Source organism: Apis mellifera, linkage group LG14, assembly GCF_003254395.2.
Source record: "Apis mellifera strain DH4 linkage group LG14, Amel_HAv3.1, whole genome shotgun sequence".
NCBI classification, from domain to species: domain Eukaryota; kingdom Metazoa; phylum Arthropoda; class Insecta; order Hymenoptera; family Apidae; genus Apis; species Apis mellifera.
The window spans coordinates 6,964,217-6,991,979 of record NC_037651.1 but is presented as its reverse complement, the minus strand read 5'-3'; the positions used below and the strand labels follow the sequence as shown (position 1 = coordinate 6,991,979).

General features: G+C 41.2%; 1 protein-coding gene across 1 annotated transcript in view; it reads right to left on the bottom strand.

Moving 5' to 3' along the window:
• Positions 1-13,234, bottom strand: part of LOC408455 (zinc finger protein rotund) — a 195,188-nt gene extending 181,954 nt beyond the window's left edge. The window contains exon 1 of the mRNA XM_016916252.2: positions 11,398-13,234. Coding sequence (XP_016771741.2) covers positions 11,398-11,574 — 177 coding nt within the window. The 5' untranslated portion in view covers positions 11,575-13,234. The remainder of the gene's footprint in view (positions 1-11,397) is intronic.
• Between the last annotated feature and the right edge of the window lie 14,529 nt (positions 13,235-27,763).

Below are 27,763 nucleotides of genomic sequence, written 5' to 3'. Positions count from 1 at the left end.
CAAATTTACAAAAATGAAAATAAAACGAAAAAATGGACGCAAGCTATCCGATATATTTCTATCCCCTGGAATCTTAATTACTGATAATTACAAATACTACTCTCCACTCCATCCAGATCGAAGATATTCCACCATCCCCCACCCCTTTCTTCGCTCCAATCCATCGCAAACTTACAAAAACCACTCCAAAAATGAAAATAAAACGAAAAAATGGACGCAAGCTATCCGATATATTTCCATCCCCTAAAATCTTAATTACTGGCAATTACAGATATTACTTTCTACTCCATCCAGATCAAAGATATTCCATCATCCCCCACCCTTTTCTTCGTTCCATCGCAAATTTACAAAAATCACTCCAAAAATGAAAATGAAACGAAAAAATAGACGCAAACTATCCGATATATTTCCATCCCTGAAATCTTAATTACTGACAATTACAAATATTACTCTCCACTCCATCCAGATCGAAGATATTCCATCATCCCCCACCCTTTTTTTCGTTCCATCGCAAATTTACAAAAATCACTCCAAAAATGAAAATGAAACGAAAAAATAGACGCAAACTATCCGATATATTTCCATCCCTGAAATCTTAATTACTGACAATTACAGATATTACTCTCCACTCCATCCAGATCGAAGATATTCCATCATCCCCCACCCTTTTTTTCGCTCCAATCCATCGCAAACTTACAAAAACCACTCCAAAAGTGAAAATGAAACGAAAAAAAACTCCCTTCCCTTCGTCTCAACGGACGCAAGCTACATTTTCACACCAAACATCCCCTAAAATCTTAATCACCCTAATCGAAGATACTACTCCGAATACTCTTCATACTCGATCCAAATCTTCTCTCCACTCCAAATTGAAAGCTACCTCCGATGTTCCATCATCCCCCACCCCTCCTCCTCTTCCTCCACCGCGAACCTAGAGAAACCACCCCGAGAAATAAAAATAAAACTCCGCGAAAGAGAGGGAGGGGAGGAAGGGGGAAAAAATCCTCTCCTCTCCCCTTCCGCTCCTCCGCTGCCCCCGTCGATCGACGCGCAGGGTATCCGGTGTATTTCGCTCGTGTGGTGCGCTCGCGTGCAGTGGAGGCAGTAACCCTGAAGGTAAGGCGAAATGCCACCTGGCAGCTTTTTGTCGGCCCCTTACGCGAGATGCGATATCGTTTTTGCCCCTCTGTGCGCGCGCGCGCGCCCAAGCGGAGGTTTCCAGCTCCCTCGCTCCTCACCTCTTCCCCACGGCCCCACTTCCGGTCTCCGCTTAAGCTCTGCCTAGGTGCCCGTGGGCCAATCCAGACCCGTCACCACGCCTCCCCCACCCACGCGCACCTGCGTTCACGCCCACCAATCGGAGGACGTGCTACCTGGACGTGAAACCAGACAGACAGACAGAGAGAGAGAGAGAGATTATGGAGAGGGAAGAAGAGAGAGAGAGAGAGAGAGAGACGTCCTCCACGCGCACGCTCCGGCGAACCTCAACGTCTTCTCCTCTTCCAACTTTCCACTTTTGCAGCACTTTTGTTTCTTTCCCCTCCCCCCTACCCCGCCGAAGGAGGAAGGCTGTGCAAGCAACGCGCTTACCTTCTTCAATCCTTCCCCTGTGAAAGGTTGATTCTCTTCTTCATCTTGCCTCCTCGTATCTTGCCTCAGACTCGACGACGATGTCTCCACTTTTCCGTCCGTTTCGTTTCGTTTCCGTTCGTTCAGGAGTTCGATGGAATTTTTGGCTATGTTTGTTCGATGGTGATTAAAGGAGACGAGGAGGTAGAATTGAATGGATCTGCGATATGTTGACACGAAAGGAGTTTCTTTTTGGAGGGTGGATTATTTGATGGCGGGATTTGATTATTATTAAGGAGATCGTTTGGAAGAGGAAAATTCATGGATTGGAATAATTTTCGGTCAATTGTAATTGTAAGGTAATAATAAGCTTGGTAATTGAAAGGAACCGAGTTTCGAATTCAATGAGAGATCTCTCGTGACTCGATAATTGATTTTCCTTAATTTGTCGCAATTCCATACTTTTATAGTATTCCATTCGATGCAAAGATTAAAAAGATCCTGCCATCCTCGTCCAACAGTGATAAAAAAATTACATTCAAGAAAAAATCCTATTCTTGACATCTTTATCTCTATATTATTCTCTTCTTCCTCTCAACATAATCACAAGGGAAAAGAAAACATCTTCTAGCTCTCGTCAATATCTCTTCATCCACAAGCAATGGAAACATAAAAAGGACATAAAAGATACATAAAAAATAAAAGAATCGTAGTACGAGCATCCTCAAGCAAAATCGTAGAGGAAAATCGAATCGATGGAAGGGAAAGAGAATAAACAAAACACCTTGAACTTAACCGTGGTCTCTATAACCGAGGGAGAAGCTCGGTTGTCACCCGGCCTCACGGCCATTTTTGCAACGGGCCTCGCAAAAAGGGCCTTGCGCCCGCCAAATTTGGAAAGCCGGCCGGGCCTAGGTGCGGCCTTTTACGGCGGGGCCCGCCGCCGCTCGCCAATGGCCGCCTTCAACTTGAAAAATCGACTCTCCGCGATCCAACGCGATTCGTGTTTTAACGCCTACGACATCGCGCCTCTCTCTTTCTCTCTCGTTTTTTCATCAGTTTCCGCAACCGGACGAAAGAAGTTTGTAAAACCTTTCGATATCGATGGAATTATCCGCCGCGAACATTACGGAATCTGCGAGGCAACGTCCAACGTTCCCGGCATACCCGCGCCTAGCACAGTCATTTTTCCTTTGCGAAACAACCTTCGAGAGGGGAATTTCGCTCGTGGACGTTCAAACGAACCGAGAAATATGTATCTTTTCGAGTTGTCCTTTGGAAAATTATTTTAAGATCGCTTGGTATCGTTTAATAGATCGATTTTGTAACAAGTGGCGGTGTGCATGGTATAAGATGAAACATTTGTACAATTAATTGGTAGATGTTGTTGCGGGTGGTGGTTTGAAGGAAGCAAAAAAAAAAATGAGAAGAGTGAAAATAATTCATCGATATTTAAATAAAAAGAAGAAATCGGGAAAGGAGATCTCTTAACGCGTATGAGATTCGCAGGATTCACGGGACGCGAATTTCATCCGCTTCCGCGTGCCTACAAACAACTCGTAATACGTTGTAGTAATACGTTGTTTTTCTTACAATTAACTAAACAAGCCGCGTTCCCTATCCTCTCCCACCCCTCTCTCGTCTCAAAACCGCCGACAAAGATTTTTCCAAGCGGAAAAATCAACACGGCAAGTTAATTTCATTCAGATTTATGAGAATTAACGAAGGAGTCTCGATCCCTTAATTTCCTTTTACGGCCAGCCGACTCGAGCAATCCCACGAGTTTTCCACCCTACGGCGGAGGAGGTCGTCGACCATCCTCAACCTTCCAAACAAAACAAAGCCAAACCATATTTTCTTTCTTTAAAAATTTAACAAGACTTTGGCTCGCTTCATAAATTTGGAAACGAGTTGATTTGATAAGAATAACGAGTATTATTAGACCATGTTCGAGGATCCCTTTAATGATTTTGAAAAAATTGGGATACTTGAAATATTATTTTAGCAAGCAACGAGATAAAACTATCCTATATTTTTATTTTACAATAGAATGAGAAGACAATATCTAATATTTTAGAACATATAATTGAACGTCAATTGGAATGAAAAATCGACGGACAGTTAATATCGTCCAACAATTATTATACAAAACTTGTGAAGAAAAAAGGAACTCGATCGAGGAGAGAACGAAGAGCGGAGAGAGATAAAAAGATCGGCTGATCCAGGTGAGATGATCGAAAGGGAGAACGGAGTTGGGCAAAAAAGGGGAGACGTTTTCGCGAGATGGGATGGGTGATAAAGCCGAAAACGGCAACGAGAGAAGACGAAAAGTTGGGTAAAAACGGCGAGCTAATGTCGGGAGCTTTCCGCTTCGCGGTACTAGAGAAACGATCGCACTTACGGCCGCCGAGCGGAAAAGTGGTGAGACAGGACGAAGGGGAAATTGGTTGCACGTTGCACTTTCAGAGGCTTTTTGTCACTCACCTCCGACTCTGGAGCCAATGAACTTCTCTTTCGTTCTACGCTCTCTCGTCATCGAAATAAATAAATCATCAACCCTCGAAAAAATCCTGCGAATCGATAGTAAATCGCGAAGATATTTATCGAAATAATTCAAGAATCAATTGGACAAACGAATGAATATGAAACATCCTTGTAATCATTCTATTTTCTATTTTTAATGAAAAAAAAAAATTCACTCCTACAATATAATACAAGAATAATTAAAATCTGAAGTATTCTACCTAACCTCTCACACCTTTATTACAATTAACCTCATCTCTCTCTCTCTATTCCATTATCCCGCACAAAAACAAGAGAACTGACAAAAAAATCTGTAAGAAAGAAAGAAACAAGCCTCCTTCTCTCAACCTCGAGGAAAAATTCCCCTCCCCCGATTATCCCATTGTCCGGCAGAACAAAAGGCACGAAGGAATCAAAGCGCAATCGATAACCCGCCGATTACCATAAAAATATACGCTGAATCCAACGTTGACCCGGCGGCAGATGATGACGGGATACGATTGGCCGTAAAGCGCGGCAATTAGTCACGGCCTTGCGACCCCCGTGCTCGCACGTTACACCGTAATTATTCCCATAATCTGCTGTCATCGCGCTTTCCCGGTAATCGTTCGAATTAAATTCATCTCGGAGCCACGAGCCGTTGGATGCCCGTGGAATGGAAAACGGACGGAATTGAGACGGGGGATATATGTATATACATAATGTGCGTAATTGAAAAAACAAGGGCTGGCGAGCAGCGTGGCTGGCAATTACGGCGGAGGAGATACGAATTCATCCGCGCCCGCTTTTATGCAATTAAGCCTGGCAACCTAGCTTGAAAAATCAACGCGCCGTGAAATTCATCGATCATAATATTGCTTCGATTCGATTCTTCTCAGATCGATTCTACCTTTGACTTCTTTTCTTTTTTTTTTTTTTTTTTACGTGAGATTAATTGGGAGAATGATGATGTAAATTTTGAGTAAGTCACGGTCTTCTGATTTAATTTAATTTCCAGATTCTAATTTTTTGTCGTTTAAGAAATTTTAATCGCGTAGGAATAGAAGGAGCAACGAAAGAATTCTTCTTCTCGTTCTTCAGAAAATATATTTGTGAGAAGAGGAGAATTGGATTGAAACGAAAGATCGAATTGCATCCAAAAATTTCTCGATTTAATCGTATTTATTAAAAGGGAAATGTCTAACCTCGTTGATGATAATTAAATGTTACGTTAAACGAGTACGCAACAACAACTTGACGATTGTATATATACTTGACGAAAGGGAAAAGAAAGTTTCGTTTTCTAAAACGAGGCGCAGGATGCGCGAAAGAAGCGACGCGTTTCATAATCCTTGATCCAAACGCGCGCGGTTTAACCCAGTTTCGCTCGATTTCCTAATTTTCCTTGCCGTTCTCTATCATCGTACGCAATTTACGAGGCCTCTGTTAATCTTTTACGGTCGGAGGGAGAAAATATCCAAGAACCAGGAAATCGTTCCCCCCTATTATTCCACTGGATGGAAAGTTAATAATACGATCGATCAAAAGACAATAATCTTCTCTGACGCGAATTAAAATAATTCTCTGGCTCTAATGGGAAGGGGAGGAAAAAAGAAAAAGAAGAAGAAGAAAAAAAGCACTTGTTGATTCTGAAACGATCAGCAAAGAATTATCATCCTCGAGATCGAAAATTGAAACCGATTAAAGGAAAAATTTTCTTCGATTTAACGAGGATAATCGATATTTTCGTTTATTCGACAATTTTTTTCTCTTCTTTAAATTTTTAATTGTAGATTAAGAAGACAAGATATCGATATATTTCTTTTTTTAAACTAGCATTAGAGCTCGGCATTATATTACACGGTTTAATGGCCTTTTTTCTCTCACGTTCGATGATCGAGTTAGCTGTATTAAGATTATATTTAGATAATCAATATCGTAAGAAATAACAATTTTTATAAAAAAAAAAAAAATTGCGAAAGATCCACGCCAACGATAAAAGATTGAGTTGAAATTTCCTCGCGATGTTATATTTTTAAAAGGAAAAGAAAAAAGAACAAATATAACGCGATATATAATATTATCTACTCGAAAAACGATAACTCAATTTGATTTCGATCTGAAATTGAGGAAAAATAATTGTCGACGAGCGCGCAAAAAAAAAAAAGAAAAAAAACAAAAATATATCGAGATAAACTTTTAATCGAGCTCTTTCAACGTGCCATGCAGTTGTACCGAATAAAACCGTAATAAGAAAACCGTTCTATTTAAAAGCTACTAACATATGCGCTATTAACTCTTTTTTTTCAAGGAGCGACGAAGAAAAAGAATCAGTTACACGGATACTAAGATATATTGTTTTTGTCGCCTCACCAGATTTCCTGTATCGAGAAAAAAAAAGAAGAAGAAAGAAAGGAAAAAAAAAAAAAGAAACAGACTTGTCACCTTTTTTTTTCTTCACTCGCCACGACACGTTAATTGACACGTTGTTCGATCAAATGGATAAAAAGAGAGGAAGAGGAAGAGGAAGAAGAAGCGAAAAGGAAAGGGCGATAATTCGATCGATCGAATAATTAAATCGATAATTATTGAAAAGGAAGAGAAACGAAATCCTTTGTCCGATAACGATAACATTCGTAATCGTTGTTTAACCATTTGCAATAACTCGGTTTATTACAACGTCGTTAATTACGATTTTATGCTACAATAAAAATGATCGATCCGTTCTACTCCGTCACGCGAAACTACGTATGATATTTGTGATTGTTTTTTCCCCGTTATTACGATCGAACTGGTTGGGATTTTAGAACGTTGGTGATGTAACAACAATAGGATAGTTTCTTGTGTGCCGATTCGACTTCCCTTTTTTATGCGGAATCATGTGGTTTGATGAGTGTGGAGCGCGAGAAAGGAGAACGGGATTTATTGATTCCGTGATATGAATCTTGCGCTGAATTGGAATTGCAACTTTTGCGAAGATGAAACGATAAGGGAATCCTAGAACGTTGATTGACCCGCAGGGAGGAAATCCTCTGTGATGATCGAAATTATTATAAAAATTTTTCTATCGAATCGAAAAGAATGGTATCCACACGATTACAACTCGGCAGAAGAGAAAAAAAGCAAGAAAATAAAAAAATTTCTATTCGACGCAGGAATGGGATCTTGCACAGCCACCTTGATCTTTCCACGGGGAGGGGAAAAAAAAACGGGAGTAAAAACGGGATAAAGATCGATGCAAATTTCAATTCCGCTACCAATCAATTTCCACGATTCTCGATTTTGCGGGATCAAAGGAGGGGAGAGGAAAGAATATAACAGTTTTCTACACGTGAAAAAAAAAAGTGTGTACATGCAACTAACTCCCAAGTAACAAGTTCGAGATACTTTTTACAGGCAAATCATTTTCACAGGTTGACACGCCGGATTATTTTCTTACGAGTGCGAGCGATTGCAAACGATTGTTTTTACGCAATCGTGATGTAAACGAAAAGAAGAAAAAAAAGAGAGAGAGAGAGAGAAGAAAAGAAAAATACGACGAAAAGATAAACGAATCGATTAATTACGAATTTGTTCCGTAAATCACGGATAAATGACACGAGGGTTCGGGGATCGAATCGGTCTCAGCCGTGGCGACCTTATTCTCGATCGATTCTTTTCACCTCCTCGGAAAAAGAATAGCACGCTCAAGCTATTTTTGCTTGGAAAGAGGATTCCAAGAGGAACGCCTTCTTTTCCATCGATTTTTATTCTTCTCTCCGCGGAATAGATCGAGGAACGAAAGATTTCTCGAGAGAGCAGACAAACGAGTGCACAAATTTATCAGAGAAACATAATTTTTCTAATTTTCTCCTTCTTTAATGGAGAATTATTTCAAAAAAAAGATTCTTAGGAAAAAGAACATTTTTTTTATACATATATAATTTTGATATCTAACGCGTTAACTGATCCATAATTTCCATTCACATTTGGCGATACGATCAAAAAGCAACGATTTTCCTTCGTTTTAATTGAAAAATTTTAAATTGAATTAAAATGTTCCGTTCATAAAAATATATACTTCTGAAAAATTGACGTTTCAGAGCTCTCTCAAATATCTAAACGAACTTGATGAGGGAAGGGGAATCGAAAGAGTCGCGGGGGCAAAACAAGCCTATCGAGTTCGGGGATCGGGCAACAACATTTCACGGACGTTTCTGTCGCGGGCCGGTATTGCGCCGCATTAATTACAGGAACGGAGCAATCGTTCATCCAAACGCGGAATGATGCAAAATAGTACGCGGAACTCGTGAACACGGCCGATGGATGGCCGCCGATTAACATTGGCGAGGTATCAGGTTCACCGCTAGCCCCGCGTGATAATCTCGATATTAATCTTCGTCTTCGAAGACGTACAATGCCATTATTGTCCCGGCAAGCACGATAATTTGCGAATGGTAAAAACTGGACTCGGACTCGTCCCCGCTTTTTTACGCGCCGAGCGACACAGGGGACGGAAAGGAACGGACGGGGGTGAACGACCCCCGCGTTATTTCGTCAAATATCAAAAGATCGCTCCATCAACTTTCCAAGTGACGACCACGAATTTTCCGTTTAATGAATTTTTTTCCATTCTTTTTGCTTCTCTCGAAATTTTGACAATCGTTTTCTGATCGTTTCTTTTTTTTTTTTTGAGTTTGGAAAATGATAGGTTTTATATTATTATAGACGAAATTTTGAAAATCGTTTTCTGACGAATCTCTCGTCCATTGAAAAAATTGCTAAGATTCTATGGAAAAATTGTTTGGGCAAAATTGAGAGAAGAATGGAATTAAAAAGAATGATAATGATAGAAAGTTTGGATAGGAAGGATAATTCGAAATTGAATGGATTTTAATAAATTTGAATTTTGAATTCTTAATTTTCAATATCGTTCCATTTCTTTTCGTAAAAATTGGAAAAATTTTCATAGAGGAATAAGTTTATTGATAACTAAATAGATTTTTGAAAGAAATATATTGCGAGATATATGCTTTGCCAAACACCTCGTTAAAGATAAATCAAATAAATCAGCGTGATTAATTTTCCGCGACGTAAATTTGCATTGGAATGTCGAAGTAAGAATTATAAGTGCTGGGAATAAATTATAACTACCTAGCACTTTATCGAGTAATTCCCGATGATTTAAAAGATTTCAGTAGCGTACTCCAATTTAGAGAATGGACATTGATTTTCCAATTGCGTTTGATTTACGCGATATAAAACGCCTCCAAGATAATCCTATTTTCCGCGACGAAATGAATACTTCTCGCAAAAACGTTGCTTCCATTCATTTTAACATTCCATTCCCCGTTGATTCCACTCTTTTTAATCATTTTCCTTGGATCCTGATCCTCTATAATTTCTATCGATCCGACCCCTGATTTACACATCTTGAACCCATGAGTTTTAAAAAAAATAAAAATCTATCCCTGAATTTTAATACGATTTTTCAAATTTATTCTAATCAAAAAAGAAATATAATAATTTCGAAATCTTTCGAAGAATTTTAACGAAACGAAAGAATTAATAACGAAGAAAAAAAAGAAAAGGGAAAGATAAATAAACGAATGATCCAACGAGAATATAAAGATTCTTAAATAATTAATACAAAATTTTCCAGTGTGACGAAAGAAAAGATTTTCTTTCTTGGAAAAAACGCATCTCCCTGCCCTTCATTTCTCTCGTGCAATTGCACAATCACACCCAATGAGAATTCTCCCTACCAAGAAACGATATTGCATCCATTAACGAGAAAAATGAAACGTACGGATTCCATACCGATTCACGACATCGTCGCTTAATAAATCAACGTAGAATCAACCAGGTTGTTTATATACCCCGAGGAAAACCAAAAGCGAACTGATTCGCTCCTTAACTGTAACACGTGTGTTTTGGAACGAGAAATGTAAATCGAAACGGTATAAGGCAAAGGTGAAACAAAAAATGGGCGAACGATGGACAAACAAATCTGCTTGAAGCAAAGTAGCTCTCTTGACCAGGAAATATATCACTAGAATTAGAAGTAGATAGGATTCGTGAAATAAATTGCGAAAGAGATTGTTAAATTATCTACGATGATAATCGATGATAATGTACAATTTGAGAAGATTTGAATAACTATTAAATTTTTCTCTCTTAAAATTTTGAAAACGACGGTGAAGAAAATACGATCGAAAGTGGTAATAAAGTTTTTAATTTTGATTAATAAAATTAATTGCTCGTTTCGTTCTATATAAATTTGTTTCAACAGCAATGAAACAAATAATTAAATATTTTCGTAAAATGAAAACTATTGATTTTTAATTTATTAAATGAAAATCATATACTATAAATTTCATATACTGATTATCTTATTACTTTTTAAAATAAAATAATCGGTATATTGATAAATATATTTCTGTCTTCTTTTATATTCCAATTTACGGAGATTTTTTTTATTGAATATTTAATATACTTAAACACCGCAATGAATAATAACAGATAGTCGAAAAAGAGCTCCAAGAATTTCTTTGAGTCATTAAAAACGTTACTCCAAAGAGTGGCTAATAAAAACCAAGCAGACGAGTTAAGTTGTGGAAGAGGAAAGCTTAAAAAAGGGTGTTTCATTCAGAATCTTGTTCCGAACCTACTATTACGCGATTCCAGTCAATTACGTTCAATTTTGGCTCTCCTACCGGTTAACTCGATTAGGAATAGTCAATTCCTTCAAGCGTGAAATTAATTAAAAATAAAAATAACGAGGAAATACGATCGTTTAAGGAAAAATTATTGTAAATATCCGTCTAAACTCTTCGAATATCTAAACTCTGGTATATTGTTTATATCGTTACAATACTGCAGATTAACTATACACTCTCGAAAAGGAATCTAATCTTCCAAGAAAGCGACGTCGACATCAACACGATGCTTGGAGCTGTATAATCCATTACAGAGAAATATTAGATAAGAGTTCCAAAATATAAACACGGTAAGGTGTTCCAAAAAATATATAGAAAAGTAAATCTAAATTTTCCTACTAGCACGTATTTATTATTCTAATAAAATTAACCTTTCGATATCCCGTCTAACCTAAACCTTTTCATCCTATGAATTATTTATCGAAATTAATTATACCCGTAATAATTATATCGATGTAATTATAAATACAATCATCAAAGAAACTAAATATAATCGCTAAATAGTTTCTGGAAGAGAAAGAATCAATTCCACGCTCAAAGGGGCCAACGATAAAACAAAACGTAAGCGCCTATCGATAAAAAAAGAAGGAGAAAAAATGGCGTGAAAGAGTAAAGGAAAATTACTCACTTTACTCTGCACGTAGTCCAGGGCCAGCATACAATCCGAATATCCGCTCTCGGTCTTGATCGTGGTGCCGCCTTGTCCTGGACCGGTGGAGCAGAACCCGGAACCGACGACTCCGACGGGGCCTCCGAGGCCGGCTGCCGCCGCTGCCGCGACGCTGTCCCGATACCACGGATACATATTTCACTAAAAAACACCTAATACAGTCACTTAATCGCTTTCCCGCGTCCAAACACTCGATTCTCGTCAACGAGAAATACGTTCGGCACCGTAGAATAGTCCCGAGGCGCCACGGTTCCTTATTACGTCACTGCGAACACTCGATCGCACTGCCGGTACGAATTTCCCTTCCAAATTTTCTTCTAAATTGAACACGATCCACGTACAACGCTCGAAAAACGTCGAGTTTCTTATTATCACCTCTTCTTCCTCTTCTTCTTTTTCTTCCTCCTCTTCCTCCTCCTCTTCTTCTCTTTGAAGTGAGAAATAACGACCAATACACTTTTCGAATAATACACTACTGTGTTTCGATAAAAAGTTTTGTCCCATTCCCACGCATTTTGCACTGTGAATTTTCAAAATTCGAGAAAAAGCACTATACCGAGGGAACGGAATATTTACGTTACATGTGTTCCAAAAAACGTAATAATGATCGAAAGTAACAGTAATAATCGAACGCACGAAATATGGCGTACGTGTTACGCCGCGAACAACCGAACTCGAACTATGGATAACTTCGTGCACGATGTAAACATAACATGTCGGTTACAAACGGCGTCAAGGGTGTACGTACCACACTGAGCTAATGTTTTCGCTGTCCATCTATCTCTTTCTTTCCAGCGTCGTGATTGGCTCGTAGGCCTTCGATCGAGTCCAAACCGGTGAAAAACGTTTCTGTTAAAAATAATATCGTTCCTTGTTCGATCTTTTGACTAGATTATTCTATATTATCTTCCTTCCTCGTCTATCTTATCTACGGTCCGTGTCTTTCTGTCTCTCTCTCAGTGTCTCACATACACACATACACATAGGCACACGATCGACACGCACTTTTCTTACGAAAAGTCTCGGTCGAACGTTTTATTATTGCACACTGGTTACTCGTGATATTGCACTTCGAAACTACACTCTTTATCGTATATTTTATTCTCTTCCATTCGTCCGAGCCCCCCTCAGGACGTCCCTGTGATCAGCTCCGTCGACAGTTGGACTTCGTTTCCCACTGTCATTGCACTCTTTCTCACCACATCACCAACGACTGTCACTCGTATTTACAGATCAGCTGCTCGTACGGCACTCCCAGTTCCATGATCGCGTTCCTCGAGTTCCAGGAAACGCGGAATGACTCGTAAAATGCTCGAAAAAAACCTACCGGCTTGCCATCGAAACGACAACGACCACCTCCTGAACAACGGTCCACGCAGCGAGGTCGATGTGTCTCATGATAAATAAGTAGCTCGAACCCGTTCACCTGTTCTCGTTGTCTTTCCTTGCAGCTCGGATCCTCTGCTCGTTCGTTCTGGCTCACTGCACGAGAGATTCGAACGCCGAATTCCGTGGAAAGGATGGTATCGTAACCGCGGCCATTTTACCGGCAACGAAAAGTGGCGGGAAAACGCTGCCACCGGAAAAGCGACCGTTGATTTTTCTCGTCAACTTCCTCTCGCGAATGCTGTCGAACGATCACTTTCACTCGCCGCACAGGTAGCACGCGTCTTCTTCTGGAAAACGGATATCGTCCTTCCTACTCTTCTTTTTTTGTTTCGTTGTGACGAGCGGGGAAAAAACAGAACCGGCAAGGCCCGGAAATCGTGAACCGTGGACCGCGGACGCGGTTGCAGCACTGACGCGGGAGTCGCGATTCGAACAACCGTTCGGCCGTGCTCGGCCCTCTTCGGCCGACCTCGGCTCTGCCCCTCGCGATACATCGCGAGCTGCTCGTGCTGCGAGAATATTGGTGGGGGTAACGAGCTACCACGGTGGGATTAGGAAAAAGAGTGGGGAAACGGGCGGGTTTTCTCTCTCTCTTATTATCCCCTTCTCTTTCCTAATGCCTCTTTCCTTCTCGCTCCTTTTATCGAATATATATATATATCGTTAGAGTTGTATCAATTAATTTAATATTTATTTTTAAAATTTTTATAGAGAGACGGTCGAGCGAAAAAAAAAAGAAAAGAAATTATTTCATGAAAATTGTCGAGAAAGAAATTTTATCTATCAATTAGTTTTTAATAAAAAATTTCAAATATAGAAAAGAAATAATATATTACCAATTAGATATTTAGAATTGTTTACTGTATAACTTGATAAAAATACATCGTGACATTAATTACAAAAGAGAAGCGGAAAAGAACGCGAAAGACCGAGAATGTGTCATTTCTTTCTTTCATATCTACTCTTCACGGAAGAAGCAAAAACTGAACATTCTCCAAAAAACTATAGTTTTTTCCACGATATTTATCTACCAATTCCGACTAATCCTCTCGCAGTACTGCCGATCTAATATTATTACGAGTTACACGGTCGTAAAGATGTCAAAAAATTCACAGAGCACGAAGCCCGAGCTCGCACCGACATCGCATATTTAATTAACTAATTATCTGATACACGCTGATGAAACGTGAAATGCGAGTTTTTATTAAGGCCAAAGTAAATACGATAAAGAAAGAACTTTTCGTTCGTTCGACTGGTCGGACGAGAAATGAAACGATAATGTTCTAATTCAAAGGCAAAGAGGAGGATTTCTTGAATGGAAGGAACACTAGACCCTGACCTCCTACAACTTAATTTCACACTGGTGTACGCTTCAAGAAATAGGTTGGAAAAGGTCACGAGCATCACGAGGCATCATGCAAAAAGCCGCCCCTGAAACGGTCCACGAATTCCTCAGGAATTTCTTCGTAGCCAGAGAAAAAACGGTCCCTAGGATAAAAAGTCACCCCACCAAGACGAGGGGTCGGTGAACGTCTACACGAATATCTCTCGAATCAATCTCTTCTTATTTGTTGTCCGCTTGTTTGTCATTCGTCGAATAATGCAAAACGAAAAAAAAGAGAAAAGAGAAAAAAATTCGCGGATAATAAAATTTCAAAAGCATCGATCGCTTCGAAAATTTTTTTCGTATAATCTTCGCGATTATTAATGTCGATATTTTTTTTAGAAATTTGATGAATTTATTATTTCGTATTATCACGAAGGAAAGCACGATTTATTAAAGGGAAGATCTTCAAGATTTGAAGCTTAAGCACCAGTCGTCCATTTGTAAAGAAGCACCCTTTAGGAAGCATCGTCATCGACCCCTATGGCGTGGTCCAAAAAAGAGCTATAACCACAAATCTTATAGTCAAGGGTGGATGCAATTCAGAAGGGGTTGTTGGTCACGGTTACAGGGTCACTGGACTCAGGATCGTCCCAGTTTCTTTCTAAACCTTCCCACAGTTAACGTCCCGACAGATTCTACAGGTCGGTTTTCAAACGAATTTAACTTAACTCAACAACTTACAAATCTACCAATTACAAATAAATTTTCTCGAATACCTCCTACCTCTACCAACTTCCTCTCGATTTTTATATAAGCTCATCCATTTCAAACTCATCACATTTGACATTTGACATTTTTTCGTCGACCTATTCGAACAATTCATCCATCAAAAAATCCAAAATGAGATCGTCCAATCTTCGATTCGAGTTTCCAAAAAATTTTCAATTCGAAAGATTGTTTCGATCTTGACAGTCCACAAGTCCACCCTTCTATTTAACCACTTCTCTTCTCCCCTTCCCTCAGGGAGGATCCGGAAGGAGAAGATCTCTCGGTGTTCGGCACCCGCGGCGGCGGCGGCTCCAAAAACAAGCTATAACCACAAATCTTATCGCCGGGGCGAGGCAGAAGAAGGCGCTAGAGGGTGGCTGGTTAAGGGTGAGTACGTCCCACCTTCTCACAGGCTACCTAACAAGTAGCCTGTAAGAAGAGCCCCGTTTCGCCCGGTGATTCGTGCTGCTCGTCGAGCTGCCGCCGGCGTATCTATCCAGCCCGTGTGGAAAAACTGCGACACGGTTTTTCGGCCAACGAGAGACTCCCCCGAAGTTCAAGGCCATCCTCGAAGAAAGGGGAGGGAGGGGAGGGCTTTTTTTGTTTTCTCGGGCCCCCGCCGATGGGGGGAGGAACGAGAACGACCGACAGACCGACATACGACCGGCCTGCTGCCCTCCCTCCGCAGATCTTCAGCTGCCAGACTATTTTTTCCACACCTGTGCGCAACATCCTCGAGAGGGATGTTGCTCGGAGATGAGAGAATCGAACAACTTTACGATTTTGCGTTATTCAATCTTTCTTATTCTGAGATGGATGGATTCAAAATTATTCTTTGCATCCTGTTATTCTAAATTATTTTTCGTTCTCCGGATTCTGTTTTTTTCTATTGTTAAGAAATTGGATTTTTCGGAATTGGATTGGATTTTTGGATTGGACGGAATTCTTCTTTAAGGAAACGGAAGTAGAAGATTGTTGCAATGAAAATAATTGGCAATAGACAAAACTCCAGAAGAAAGAACAAGGAGCAATAAAGAAAATCTCGTAGAGAAAGGATTCACGATCTTCTGGCTTTTATCTATACGTTTAGAATGACTTTAACAGTGAAAGAATACGAATTACGTTGATAACGAGAGGATCTGAAGGAATAGGATCTGAGAAGAGTAATCGCGAGAAGGATTCGCATTCTACTCGCGAAATGGGGGACGAAAAAATCGGAGGCGAACGCTAGGAAGCGTTGGCATTGATGGTACAAGCTGGTCCAGGATCGCGGCCATCTTCTTCCTCGCAGGTTTTCACCGACCAATCGACCGGGCGAACCGGGCGAAATTTGAAAAATCCCGGGACGGATCGTCCGAATGGTGGCCGTTGGTCGTTCCTCCGTCGGCCATGTTGGCCACGAACAGAGGGGCAGAGCGAGGGGGGGCGAAAGAGGAGGCCGGCCAAGTAACAAGAAATCTTGAAACAGAGCAAAAGGGTGGAGACGGAGATTAATGAGAAACGAATCCGGACGAGAAGGGAGAAAGAGAGAGAGAGAGAGAGAGAGAGCGAGAGAGGCAAAGATCGTGGAGCAGGCTTCGAACCCGATCCTTCCGAAAGGGCTCGCCATGTTGGAAGGGAAATAGACGACCTCCTCCAGACGTAGCATTGCCTTAGGTCAGGGCTAACCTCTCGTCACAACTTTTCCAAGCCGAACCTTGGATATCTCTTCGTTCATACGCTCCAACGAAACAGGAAAAATTCTTCGGCAATAATTTAATTATTTCTTCTTCTTCTTTGGTCGTAACGTACATTTAACGTATATAATAATAATTAATCAGAAATTCAAGCGGGCAAAAGCGTCCAATTTTTTTTTTCTTCCCTCTTTTTCTCTCGAAAACCACTCTCAAAAAGCAGTGGCTAGCGATAACATTGGCCCGCAACCCCTTTAAAGCTCATGTATAATTAATTATAAACGGGGTATGGAATTTCGATTGCGAGCGGTACACACCCCCCCCCCATCCCTTCCCAAACAGGGTTGGCCTCCTCATTTAGAAAATGAAATTGCACGAGAGGGCGTGCACCCGGCACGGAGAACATGCGCACCTCGTTACATCATCCCGGTTAGAGGTATAGTATCGCAAGTTTCGCCCCGCTTCGATCCACCTCCGAATCCCTCTTCCCACGTCCCCCTCCTCGCCCCCCCTATCGCTCGAGGAAAATGGTGGTGGCCCTTTTTGCCTGCCCTCCCGATGTACACCGATGTACGCTCGCCCGTTTTAAACCCCTGTCCGGGGATGAATTTTGTTTATGACCGGTACCATTAACCGGAACTCGCGGATATGAACTGGATGGAACGGGGGGGGGAGAGAGGATGAAAGTTGGAGAGCGGTCCTCCGAGGAGGAGGATGTTCATTCATTTCCCCTCTCGCGAAAAAGCTAGCCGTCTCGGAGGTGTTTCCCATTTTTCTTCCTCTCCGCCGAACAACGTCGTCTCCTCCACCTTCAACAAAACAAAATCTAGACACTATTCTAACGCGATTTCAAGTATTTCATATCTTAATATTATCATTTTAAATTGGATGGAAATAATTTCAAAAATCCTTAAACAAATCCTTTCGAATCTTCCTAATTAGGAATATGAAGAAAGATGAAAGAGATGAAAATTTCTCAAATTCCTCTCGGTGACGAGGAACCACATCCATTGCAAATATCCCTACCTTAAACAAATCAATCCTTTCAAATTTCATTTTCCAAATTATAAAAGATGGAAATTTCTCAAATTTTTGTTTCGAATCTACGGGAAAGAAACGAAATCTACCCTATCGAAATCTACTCCTCTCGGTGATGAGAAATCATCCATTGCAAATATTCCAATCTTAAACAAACGTATGTTTCCACTTTTCAAATTTCACCTTTCAAACTACGAAAAATGGAAATTTATGCTTACTCTATCGAGGATTCCTCTCGATGACGAGAAACCACATTCATTGCAAATATCCCAACCTTAAACAAACGTATCCTTTCAAATTTCATTCAATTCCAAATTACGAAAGATGGAAATTTCTCAAATTTATGCTTACTCTATCGAGGATTTCTCTCAGTGAAAAGGAATCATATCCGTTGCAAATATCCCAACCTTAAACAAATGTATCCTTTCAAATTTCATCTTCCAAACTACGAAAGATGGAAATTTCTCAAATTTATGTTTACTATATCGAGAATTTCTCTCGGTGACAAGGAATCACATCCATTGCAAATATTTCAACTTTAAACAAACGTAATCTCGTACCCTCCAACTTAGGAAAGATGAAAATTTTTGCTCCGAATCTACTGGAAAGAAATGAAATCTACCCTATCGAGGACTCCTCTCGATGACAAGGAATCACATTCACTGCAAATATCCTAATCTTAAACAAACGTACGCTTCCACCTTTCAAATTTCATCTTCCAATCTACGAAAAATGGAAATTTCTCAAATTTATGGTTATTCTCGAGGATTCCTTTCAGTGACGAGGAATCACATCCATTGCAAATATTCCTTAAACAAAAGTACGTTTCCACTTTTCAAATTTCACCTTTCAAATTACGAAAGATGGAAATTTATGCTTACTCTATCGAGGATTCCTCTTGGTGAAAAGGAATCACATCTATTGCAAATATTCCAACCTTAAACAAAGGTAACCTTGTAACTTCCACCTTTCAAATTTCATCTTCCAAACTACGAAAGATGGAAATTTCTTCTTACTCTATCGAGAATTTCTCTCAGTGACGAGGAATCACATTCATTGCAAATATCCCAATCTTAAACAAATCTTTCAAATTTCATCTTCCACCTAAGAAAGATAGAAATTTCTCAAATTTATGCTTACTCTATCGAGAATTTCTCTCAATAACGAGGAATCACATTCATTGCAAATATCCCAATCTTAAACAAATCTTTCAAATTTCAACTTCCACCTAAGAAAGATAGAAATTTCTCAAATTTCTGCTTACTCTATCGAGGATTCCTTTCAGTGACGAGGAATCACATCCATTGCAAATATCCCAACCTTAAACAAACGTAACCTCTTCCAACTTAAGAAAGATGGAAATTTCTGAAATTTTTGCTCCGAATCTACGGGAAAGAAACGAAATCTACGGTATCGAGGACTCCTCTCGGTGACGAGAAGAACCACGTCCGCGGCAAATATCCCGGGATAGCCGGAGGAGAGGCGCGCGAGGCGAAAAACGAGGCCATAGATTCGGTGCTCGTTGGAGGATTCCTTTTTTGCCTCGGTCTCGCGGTGTCGGCCGCGAGAGAGGATCCTTCGCAGATGGCGCGAGCACCAGGAGGAAACTGGAGGTGATTAATTAAAACTCGTTTCCGCGGCTTCCGTGCCGCTTGGAGTGACGTGGAAGGGGGGGAGGGAGCGAAGGAGAAGGAGAAGGGTTGCTCGACTTACGCGTTGCACCGAGTGGCCGCACCCCCTCCGAGGAAAGGGGTTGGTCCTTGGGAGGAAGCAGGTCTCTCGAGCAGGTCTTGGACGAACGGAGAGCTGGCATGCGCGCCTCGCCCTGCCATCGCCAAACCCATCCCCCTTCTCCTTAGGGGTGGAAGGGGGTCGAGGCGGCCACACCTGTGCAGCTGCAACTCGATGCACAGGGGGTGAACGCGGTGAACCGTGGTTCCAAGAGATGGCTCGCTCCATTTCCAACCGTCTCGCGCGACATTTTATTCATTCATCGATTAATATCGTTCAATTCCTTTCTCTCGACGTGAATTATTTCCAAAATGGCGAGGTTCGATTTTACGAATATTTTATTCCTTGCTTTTTTTTTTCACACGTCGATCCTGAAAATTGTTCAACGAGTTCTTCCATTGCTCGTCTCTTTCTTTTTCACCTACGTTTATCAATTTTTATATTTATGCATTCTCGTTCTCATTTATCGAACTTTCATATTTATTCGTCTTCTTTCGAGCCTTCTTTCTTTACGATCTGTTAAATTATTAAATCACGTCCTCTTTTTTCCTCCACGGAAAGATGATGAATATTATGGAGGAACGGGGCAAGAAATATACCAATCCCTTGAAGCGAATCAGAGAGGTGGTCCTCTTATGCCTGAAGGATCCTATTTTCATACAGCGATTCGATGTAAGAGTAAGCTTCTCCTTCCTTTCACCATAAAGAAAGTTTAATCAAAATTATAGAAACAATTATTTTCGAATCCGTTCACGTTACCTCGGCTCGGCGATTGAATCCTGCTAACAAACATCCCTTTTCGAAGAAAAAGAAACCAACCTCCTACTTCTTCTCCTTGAACCTACAAGTGGAAGGCAAAATAGAATTACCGAAAATTCTAATTCTATCGAAACGGAAACGAAAGGGATGAATGCTCGAGAAGATTGTTCGATCGAAACCTGGACGTTCTCCGAGCAAGGAAAGACGACGATCCTGGCGAGAGAGAAGGATTTTCTCCGTAGGTCGGGGAACAGTGGCGAGGATTCGGAGAAATCCGTCGGAAAAAGCGTTGCGGCGATCCGTGGAAGGGGAAGGGGACTAGGAACAAGGAAACGGCGTTGGAAAGATAGCGTAGGATTCGCTATCAGTTGCCGAACAGGGACAAGAACTCTCTGGGTGGAATCTAACGGAGGAGAGGAGAGCTAGACTCGGTGCGGACGGGGAACGTGGTCGGAGGAGGAGGAGGAGGCTCGGCTGCGCGGGAGAGCGACGAGGAGGGGTCGCCGGTTGGAAAGGTGGAGGAAGCGAGACGCCTGGCCGTGGAGGGGGCAGGGGACGATCGAAGCGGGCAAGAGGGACGAGGAGGTGGAGGGCAAGAGGAAGGAGCGAGGGAGGAGGACCGGCCGCTCGACGTCGAGGTCGATGAGGAAGGCGAGAGCGGCCTCGGCCGGCGCACTCCAGAGGCGTAACCGGCTCCCGATTGGTCGGCAGCGGAGCTGCCTGGTTTCCACCCATCGCAGGCGCAACTCTGGGGAGGAAAAAAAAAAAAAGAAAAAAAGAAAAAGGAGGGGGGAAAAAAGAGAAGAAAAAAAGGGATGCCGATTCCGAGGCGGAGGAAAGGGGGGAGGGGAGGCACGAAAAGGAGGCAGACAGGAGAGGGCGAGGGTCTCCAGCTGGTCCTCCGTTCCTTGGACAACCCCGCCCGAGGGTTGACTTCCCAGATCCCTTCCAGCCCTCGATCGCCGCCATCACCGCCTTCCTTTCGTACCCGCCACCTCCCTCCAGAGGGTTACGGCTCTCTAGAATCCCGGATCTCCTCGGGTCTCCCCATCTCTCTCTCTCCCTCTTTCTCTTGTTCCTTTTGCCTCGAGCTCGCGCGCGCCGAGGGTTTCGCCGTTTCTGAAGAAGATCGAATGTTTTAAAGGGGGTTGGCAGCAGGGGGTTCGCGAGAGGATGTTTCGGTTGCTCGTTCTTTCGAAAGAAGTTTCAGAGCGGATGCTTTGGGAACGGGGTTTTTTTGTGGGCGGGGGGAAGAGTGGGGTATGGATGGATCGAGCTTCGATCGAGTTTGTCACCGGCCGATGTTTCGAATTCTGATGGCCGATGTATATATGGTGAAGTGGGCGAAGTGGTAAAGTCGTGGTTTGAAAAAGGAAGAAAGGAGAAAGAATCGGAACAGGGAGATTGAAAGATGGAGAGGACGGATTATTTATAGTTTCGAAGAGATAATTATCGAAGATTCGTAAATCTATCGAAAATTTCGATTTGAGAAACCTTGGCTGGAAAGACGTATATTCGGATTAGATACTCGACGGAATGCGCATCCCCTCAGAATTTTAGTTCCAATCCCGGTCGCCGCAAAAGGACGAGGAATGCGCGAGGGCAAACTCCAATGTCTACCTGAATCCGCCTGGAACGCCGCTCGGCATCCTAATTTTATTTCGTTCCCTCCTCGACTCGCGAGTCCTAATCCTCGTCGCGCGAATTTCAGATCGTATTCCAATCATTCGACGATATATAAACATCGAATCACTCGTGTAATTAATTATTCTAACTGAGAGGATCTCTTCTTTTAACTCTTTTCGAGTCGTTGGTTAAAAATTTAAATCCGGAATGAAATTATTGAATTGCATCGCGTCGGAAAAAACGGCGTAGACGTGAAATTCGTAAAATTTACGTCGGACGGATAAGTTAATTAATCAATTTGGATTCACGTGGCGAGGACGAGTTTCATGGAAGCGGACGGGAAGAATCCGTTTTCAGCCGCGTATCGCCGCGCCGATCTTCCAACTCCTTTTCTTCTATATTCCCATATACAACGGCGCTAATTACAGTATGGCGATTCGACGAGCGGTTTTCCATACAGGGAAATGGAATTTTCTCGGCGCGCCGGAGTTCAAAGTCGTCGGTTTTTCCTGGAGGCCGGAAAGGCGGAAAGTCAATGGACTCCGAGCGGCCAAGTCCTCCTCCAATGGTTCACCAACTCGGATCACGGGTTTATCGACGGGTGTCTCGCCGCTTTGTCCACGCTTTAAATGCCGCTTCTAAATCAATCTTATTTTACAACGTGTTCGGAAACACGGGTCTGGGACGTTAATGGCTTATAATATTCGCCGGGAGATATATAAAAAGTGGTTAATTGGCGAGGATTAACTGAATTTTCTTTTCTTTTCTTTCTTTCTTTTTTCTTTTTTCTTTATCTCCTTTCGAGTAAAACTTGCGTAGCAAGTTGGATATGAAGAAACGAAGCATATCGTATTGTTCAAAGAAGAGAGATAAACATGCGCGCTGGAGGATTGAAAAATTATTACGAAAGAGGATGATAATAGCGAGTGGCGCGAAATTTAATTACTCTTTCGTAAAGGAATTGTTCTTCGAACAATGTTCGCTAAGAATTATGAATGGACGATCTTTTTATCGTTCATTTCTATATCACGAGTATGAATTACGAGTATTCACTGTCCAAATATAATATAAATAAATAAATAAACGGATAAAAACGATATTTTGAAATACACGTCGAGATCAAAAGATTCTAAATTAACGAAGATTTTATTTCTCGCAAGTAAAAAAAAAAAAGAGAGAAACTTTCAAGTTTAAAAGTAACAAATAACAATAATCCATTAAAAAAAATTCCTAGATTCCAATTTCCAAACATCGGACGAAATAAAGACAAATCCAAGAAGATCCATCACGTTACATCTTCACTCTCTCTCTGTCGATTTAATAGAAAAAGGAAAGAAGCGGCGAGATTTCGAGGGAAACGCGGCTAGAATAGCAGTGATAACTCGCCTAACGATCGTCTGGAGGACGTGAAAAATCGCGAGTCACGAGAAGGGGGGAAGGGGAATCCCCGGCGAGAGAGGGTGAAAGGACAGCGAGCAAGGAGGGACACGCGAGATTACACGGCACAATCCGCAAACGAGCGAACTTAGGCCGCGTTCTAATTGCGAATATGACTGTGCTTAATTTCCCCTAAACCCGGCTTGCACAACGAATCAACGTCACCCGAATAGAATTATCGTTTCCGAGCCTCGTTCCTTCCCTTCCCTTTCCCCTCCCCGCTCATCCTTCGAAGAAAAATCGTTCAACTTTTCTAACGTAAGGGGATATATCTCTTCAATTCAAATATATTCCTCTCTTATCCCTTCTCGAATTTTAGGATCGAAAATCGAAAGAAAGGTCGAAGGTGTGTTGGAAAAAAGCAAGGAATGCGTCGTTTAATCGTTCAACTTTCGTAACGTAAGAGGATATATATGTATCTCTCTTTCTTCAATTCAAATATATTCCTCTCTTATCCCCTCCCTTTTTCTCGAATTTTAGGATCGAAAATCGAAAGAAAGATCGAAGGTGTGTTGGAAAAAAGCAAGGAATGTGCCATTTAATCGTTCAACTTTCGTAACATAAGAGGATATATATGTATCTCTCTTTCTTCAATTCAAATATATTCCTCTCTTATCCCCTCCCTTTTTCTCGAATTTTAGGATCGAAAATCGAAAGAAAGATCGAAGGTGTGTTGGAAAAAAGCAAGGAATGTGCCATTTAATCGTTCAACTTTCGTAACATAAGAGGATATATATGTATCTCTCTTTCTTCAATTCAAATATATTCCTCTCTTATCCCTCTCTTCCTCTCGAATTTTAGGATCGAAAATCGAAAGAAAGGTAGAAGGTGTGTTGGAAAAAAGCAAGAAATGCGCCGTTTAATCGTTCAACTTTCGTAACGTAAGAGGATATATATGTATCTCTCTTTCTCCAATTCAAATATATTTCTTTCTTATCCCTTTCTTCTCCTTTGATTTTAGGATCGAAAATCGAGATCAGAAAGAAAGATGTCGAAGATGTTGGAAAAATGGAAAAGCAAAGAATGCGCCATTTAATCGTTCAACTTTCGTAACGTAAGAGGATATATATATATCTCTCTTTCTCCAATTCAAATATATTCCTCTCTTATCCCTCTCTTCCCCTCTGATTTTAGGATCGAAAATCGAGATCGGAAAGAAAGGTCGAAGGTGTGTCGAGAAAATGGAAAAGCAAGGAATGCACCGTTTAATTCCGGCCGTGAAAATTCACGGCGGTTAAGGAGAGCGATAAAAAAGGAAAGAGGAGGGATGGAACGTTCCTCCTACACGCTCGAGGACAAGAGAGCAACTTTAAATCCGTGGCTCGTGCGTCGAACACACTCGGGTTAAATGTTACGCGCTCGGAACACACGTTTCATTCGACCGAAACCTCTCGTCTCGAAAGGTCGTCTCTCTCGATCGAAAGTTTCGAGCATTCGTTCCATTATTTCTAAAGCAAAAATGGGAAAGTTTTTAATAAGTTTTAATTGGTTGAAATTATTTTTTGAGTAACAATTGTTCAAAGTATCCGTTGCTCGACTGATTCAACGCTATTGAGTTGTCAAATAAACCGTGGAACTTTGTTCTTAATTTCGAGCTTAATTTCGAAAATAAAACGTCTCTCGTCTCGAAACTTTCAAAGATTTATTCGATCCTCTGGAAAATCATCTCGAATGCACTTTCGATCGTAAAAATTACCCCTTCGTTCGAAAGTAAAAAAAATGGAAAAGTTTCGAACGCTGTTGAACAAATAAAAAAATCAACTTTCTGCTTGAAATGCGAAAATGAAATCCAAAGGAAGATCTTACGTGGAACGATCTTCGATCATTTGAACGGACGAGAAGGATAAAGAGGCGAGAATTCGTGGCCGCCGGATGGCTGTTATTGGACGAGAAGAGGAGCGCATTAAAAATAAACGCGCGAGGTTAGAAAACCGAATATGAATATATTATTGGAGCGATCCAATTACGCGTATCTACACCTCCCGATTGCCCTGTAAAACACACACCCCTCCCCCTCCCCTCGTATCCATCAGCCGCCAGCCTCACATCTCCACCCCCCATCTCTCCCCCATCCGCGGCATCGAAAACGGTATCCACGCGAGGCACAACGCCATCACAGACGCGAGCCAGGCCACGCAATTATCCCATTTAAATTAAGCTGCATAATTGGACGAGCGTCTATTCACACTCGTAAAGCGGCCGCGCGAGCTTTTACAGCCTTGGCGATGATGAATTTAAAAAGCCGTCTCTTGAGATGGGGAGGAAAAAAAGGGAGTGGGAGGGAGGGAGGGTTGAGGGAAGAAGAGGTCTGGAAAGGATACTGCTACCGTATTCACGCGCTGCCTACGTGAAACGATTTCTCCATTCATTATGTCTATCTATTCCGTTTCAGCATCTCGTTTTTACAACCAGTTTGTCTTTGGTTTTTTTATTTTTTTTTTTATCTTCGATTTTCTCTCACGTTTCATTCACGTCCCCGTCTTTTGGTCCTTTTTTTTCTTTTCTCGAGGCTCGAATGTTGGAACGAGCTTCTGGGTTACGTGGAAGGTAAAGATCTTCTTCCTTCTTCTTTCCTTTTTTTCTTCTTTTTATTTTTAGGGAATTGATAAATTCAGATTAGCGAACAGACGATCTAAAATATAATTTTAGAGAATATCTTTGAAATGTTTCCTTTATCCTTGAAATATAAAAATACTACATTCGTGTACAAGATTCTGGATTACATGGAAGATAAAGATATTTCCATCTTCTTCCCTTTTTTTCTTTTTTTTATTTTTAGGGAATTGATAAATTCAGTGATTCAATCTGTTCAGATTAACGAACAGACAATCCAAAATATAATTTTAAAGGAAATCTTTAAAGTGTTTCGAATATAAAAAATGTCATATTCATCTTTTCATCTTCTTCCCTTTTTTCTTCTTTTTATTTTCAGAGAATTGCTAAATTCAGATTAGAGAAGAGACGATGTAAAATATAATTTTAGAGGAAATCTTTAAAGTGCTTCGAATATAAAAATGCCATATTCATCTTTCCATCTTCTTCCTTTTTTCTTCTTTTTATTTTTAGATATTATTGCTAAATTCAGTGATTCAATCTGTTCAGATTAACGAACAGACAATCCAAAATATAATTTTAAAGAAAATCTTTAAAGTGTTTCGAATATAAAAATGCCATATTCATTTTTCCATCTTCTTCCCTTTTTTCTTCTTTTTATTTTTAAGTATTATTTCTAAGTCTCTTCAGATTAGCGAACAGACGATCCAAAATACAATTTTAAAGGAAATCTTTAAAGTGTATCGAATGTAAAAATGTCATCCACAAAGAACAAAGATCTTTTGCAAAAATTGATAGATGCGAAGCGATTGAAAATGTATCTTCCGATCGCCCTCGTTACATGAGCACACAATCTTTCGCAACCGAGGACTCATTCCAACCCCTACCGGATCAAACAAGAGGGTAATTTTCTCGTTCCTTTAACCCAGCTGATTTTCCATTCCCTTTTTAAAAGATTCCGCTAATCCACGGGGTAATGCCGGCCGGCTGCCCGCTTAATATCGCCCGCCTAATGACTAATTACCTTCTCTCCGAACGAAACAATCGCGAGGCGATGACTGATTACGCTCCCCCACTCGTGTTAAATTACCACCACGACATTTTATTTTTCACTTTACGACCCCTTTTCTCAAATCTCTTTTCTAAAAACGCACGCTCGAAAATTCATCTCCCTTCTTCGACAATTGGCCCCCCTTTCTTTCGACTCGAAACAGGATTCGACGAATCGAGCACGATTCCTTAAATTATTCCCGTTAATCGAGTTTGCACCGGGTTATTGGAACGAGCAGGTCGAGGAATTCGGGGATGATCGGGCTGAGGAATGCATCGATCGGTCGATCGTCTAGGAAGGGTCCGTAGATCTTTAAAGATCCACGGCATTTCGGGGGAAGGAAGGGGGAGAAACGGGTTCGGCGGGAGCAAAAGGACTTCCTGGAAAGTGGGCTTGAAAAAAAAAGGCTTCGAAGGTGGTGGTCCCCGAATTCTCGCGTCCAATGATAAAAATTTGAATGCAATTCGATCGGATCGGATTAAAATTAAAATATCGAAGAGAAGATGAGAAAATAGGAGGATATTTGGACGGATCGATTCTCGAGGAGCAACGATCCTTCCCCGGCGCAACGGCACAATTAGCCTGTTAATGCAATCAGTAAATTGGCGCCAATGTCGCGGTCGACTGCTTTCCCACAAAGTTTCGAGCGGAAGATCGGCCCAATTACGCGTTAGAGCGATAATTGGTGAATTTATAGTCGGCTCCGTCTCGTCTCTGACCGATCTCCTCCATTCGCCCGGGACGACCAATTAATTATCTAATTATCGTTAATACTGGCCCTCTTGACCAGGCCATCCCTCCTCCACCAAGTGTTCCTCGATGATCGAAACACCGTGTCCACCATGTGTCCCCAATTATTCCCCAATTATCTCCATCTCCAATTATCTATCCATCTCTTTATTCCAACAAACGATAATTCGTTTGAAAAAAATTAAACTTTCCTTCCCATTCGAACGAAAACGAGTAAATCCC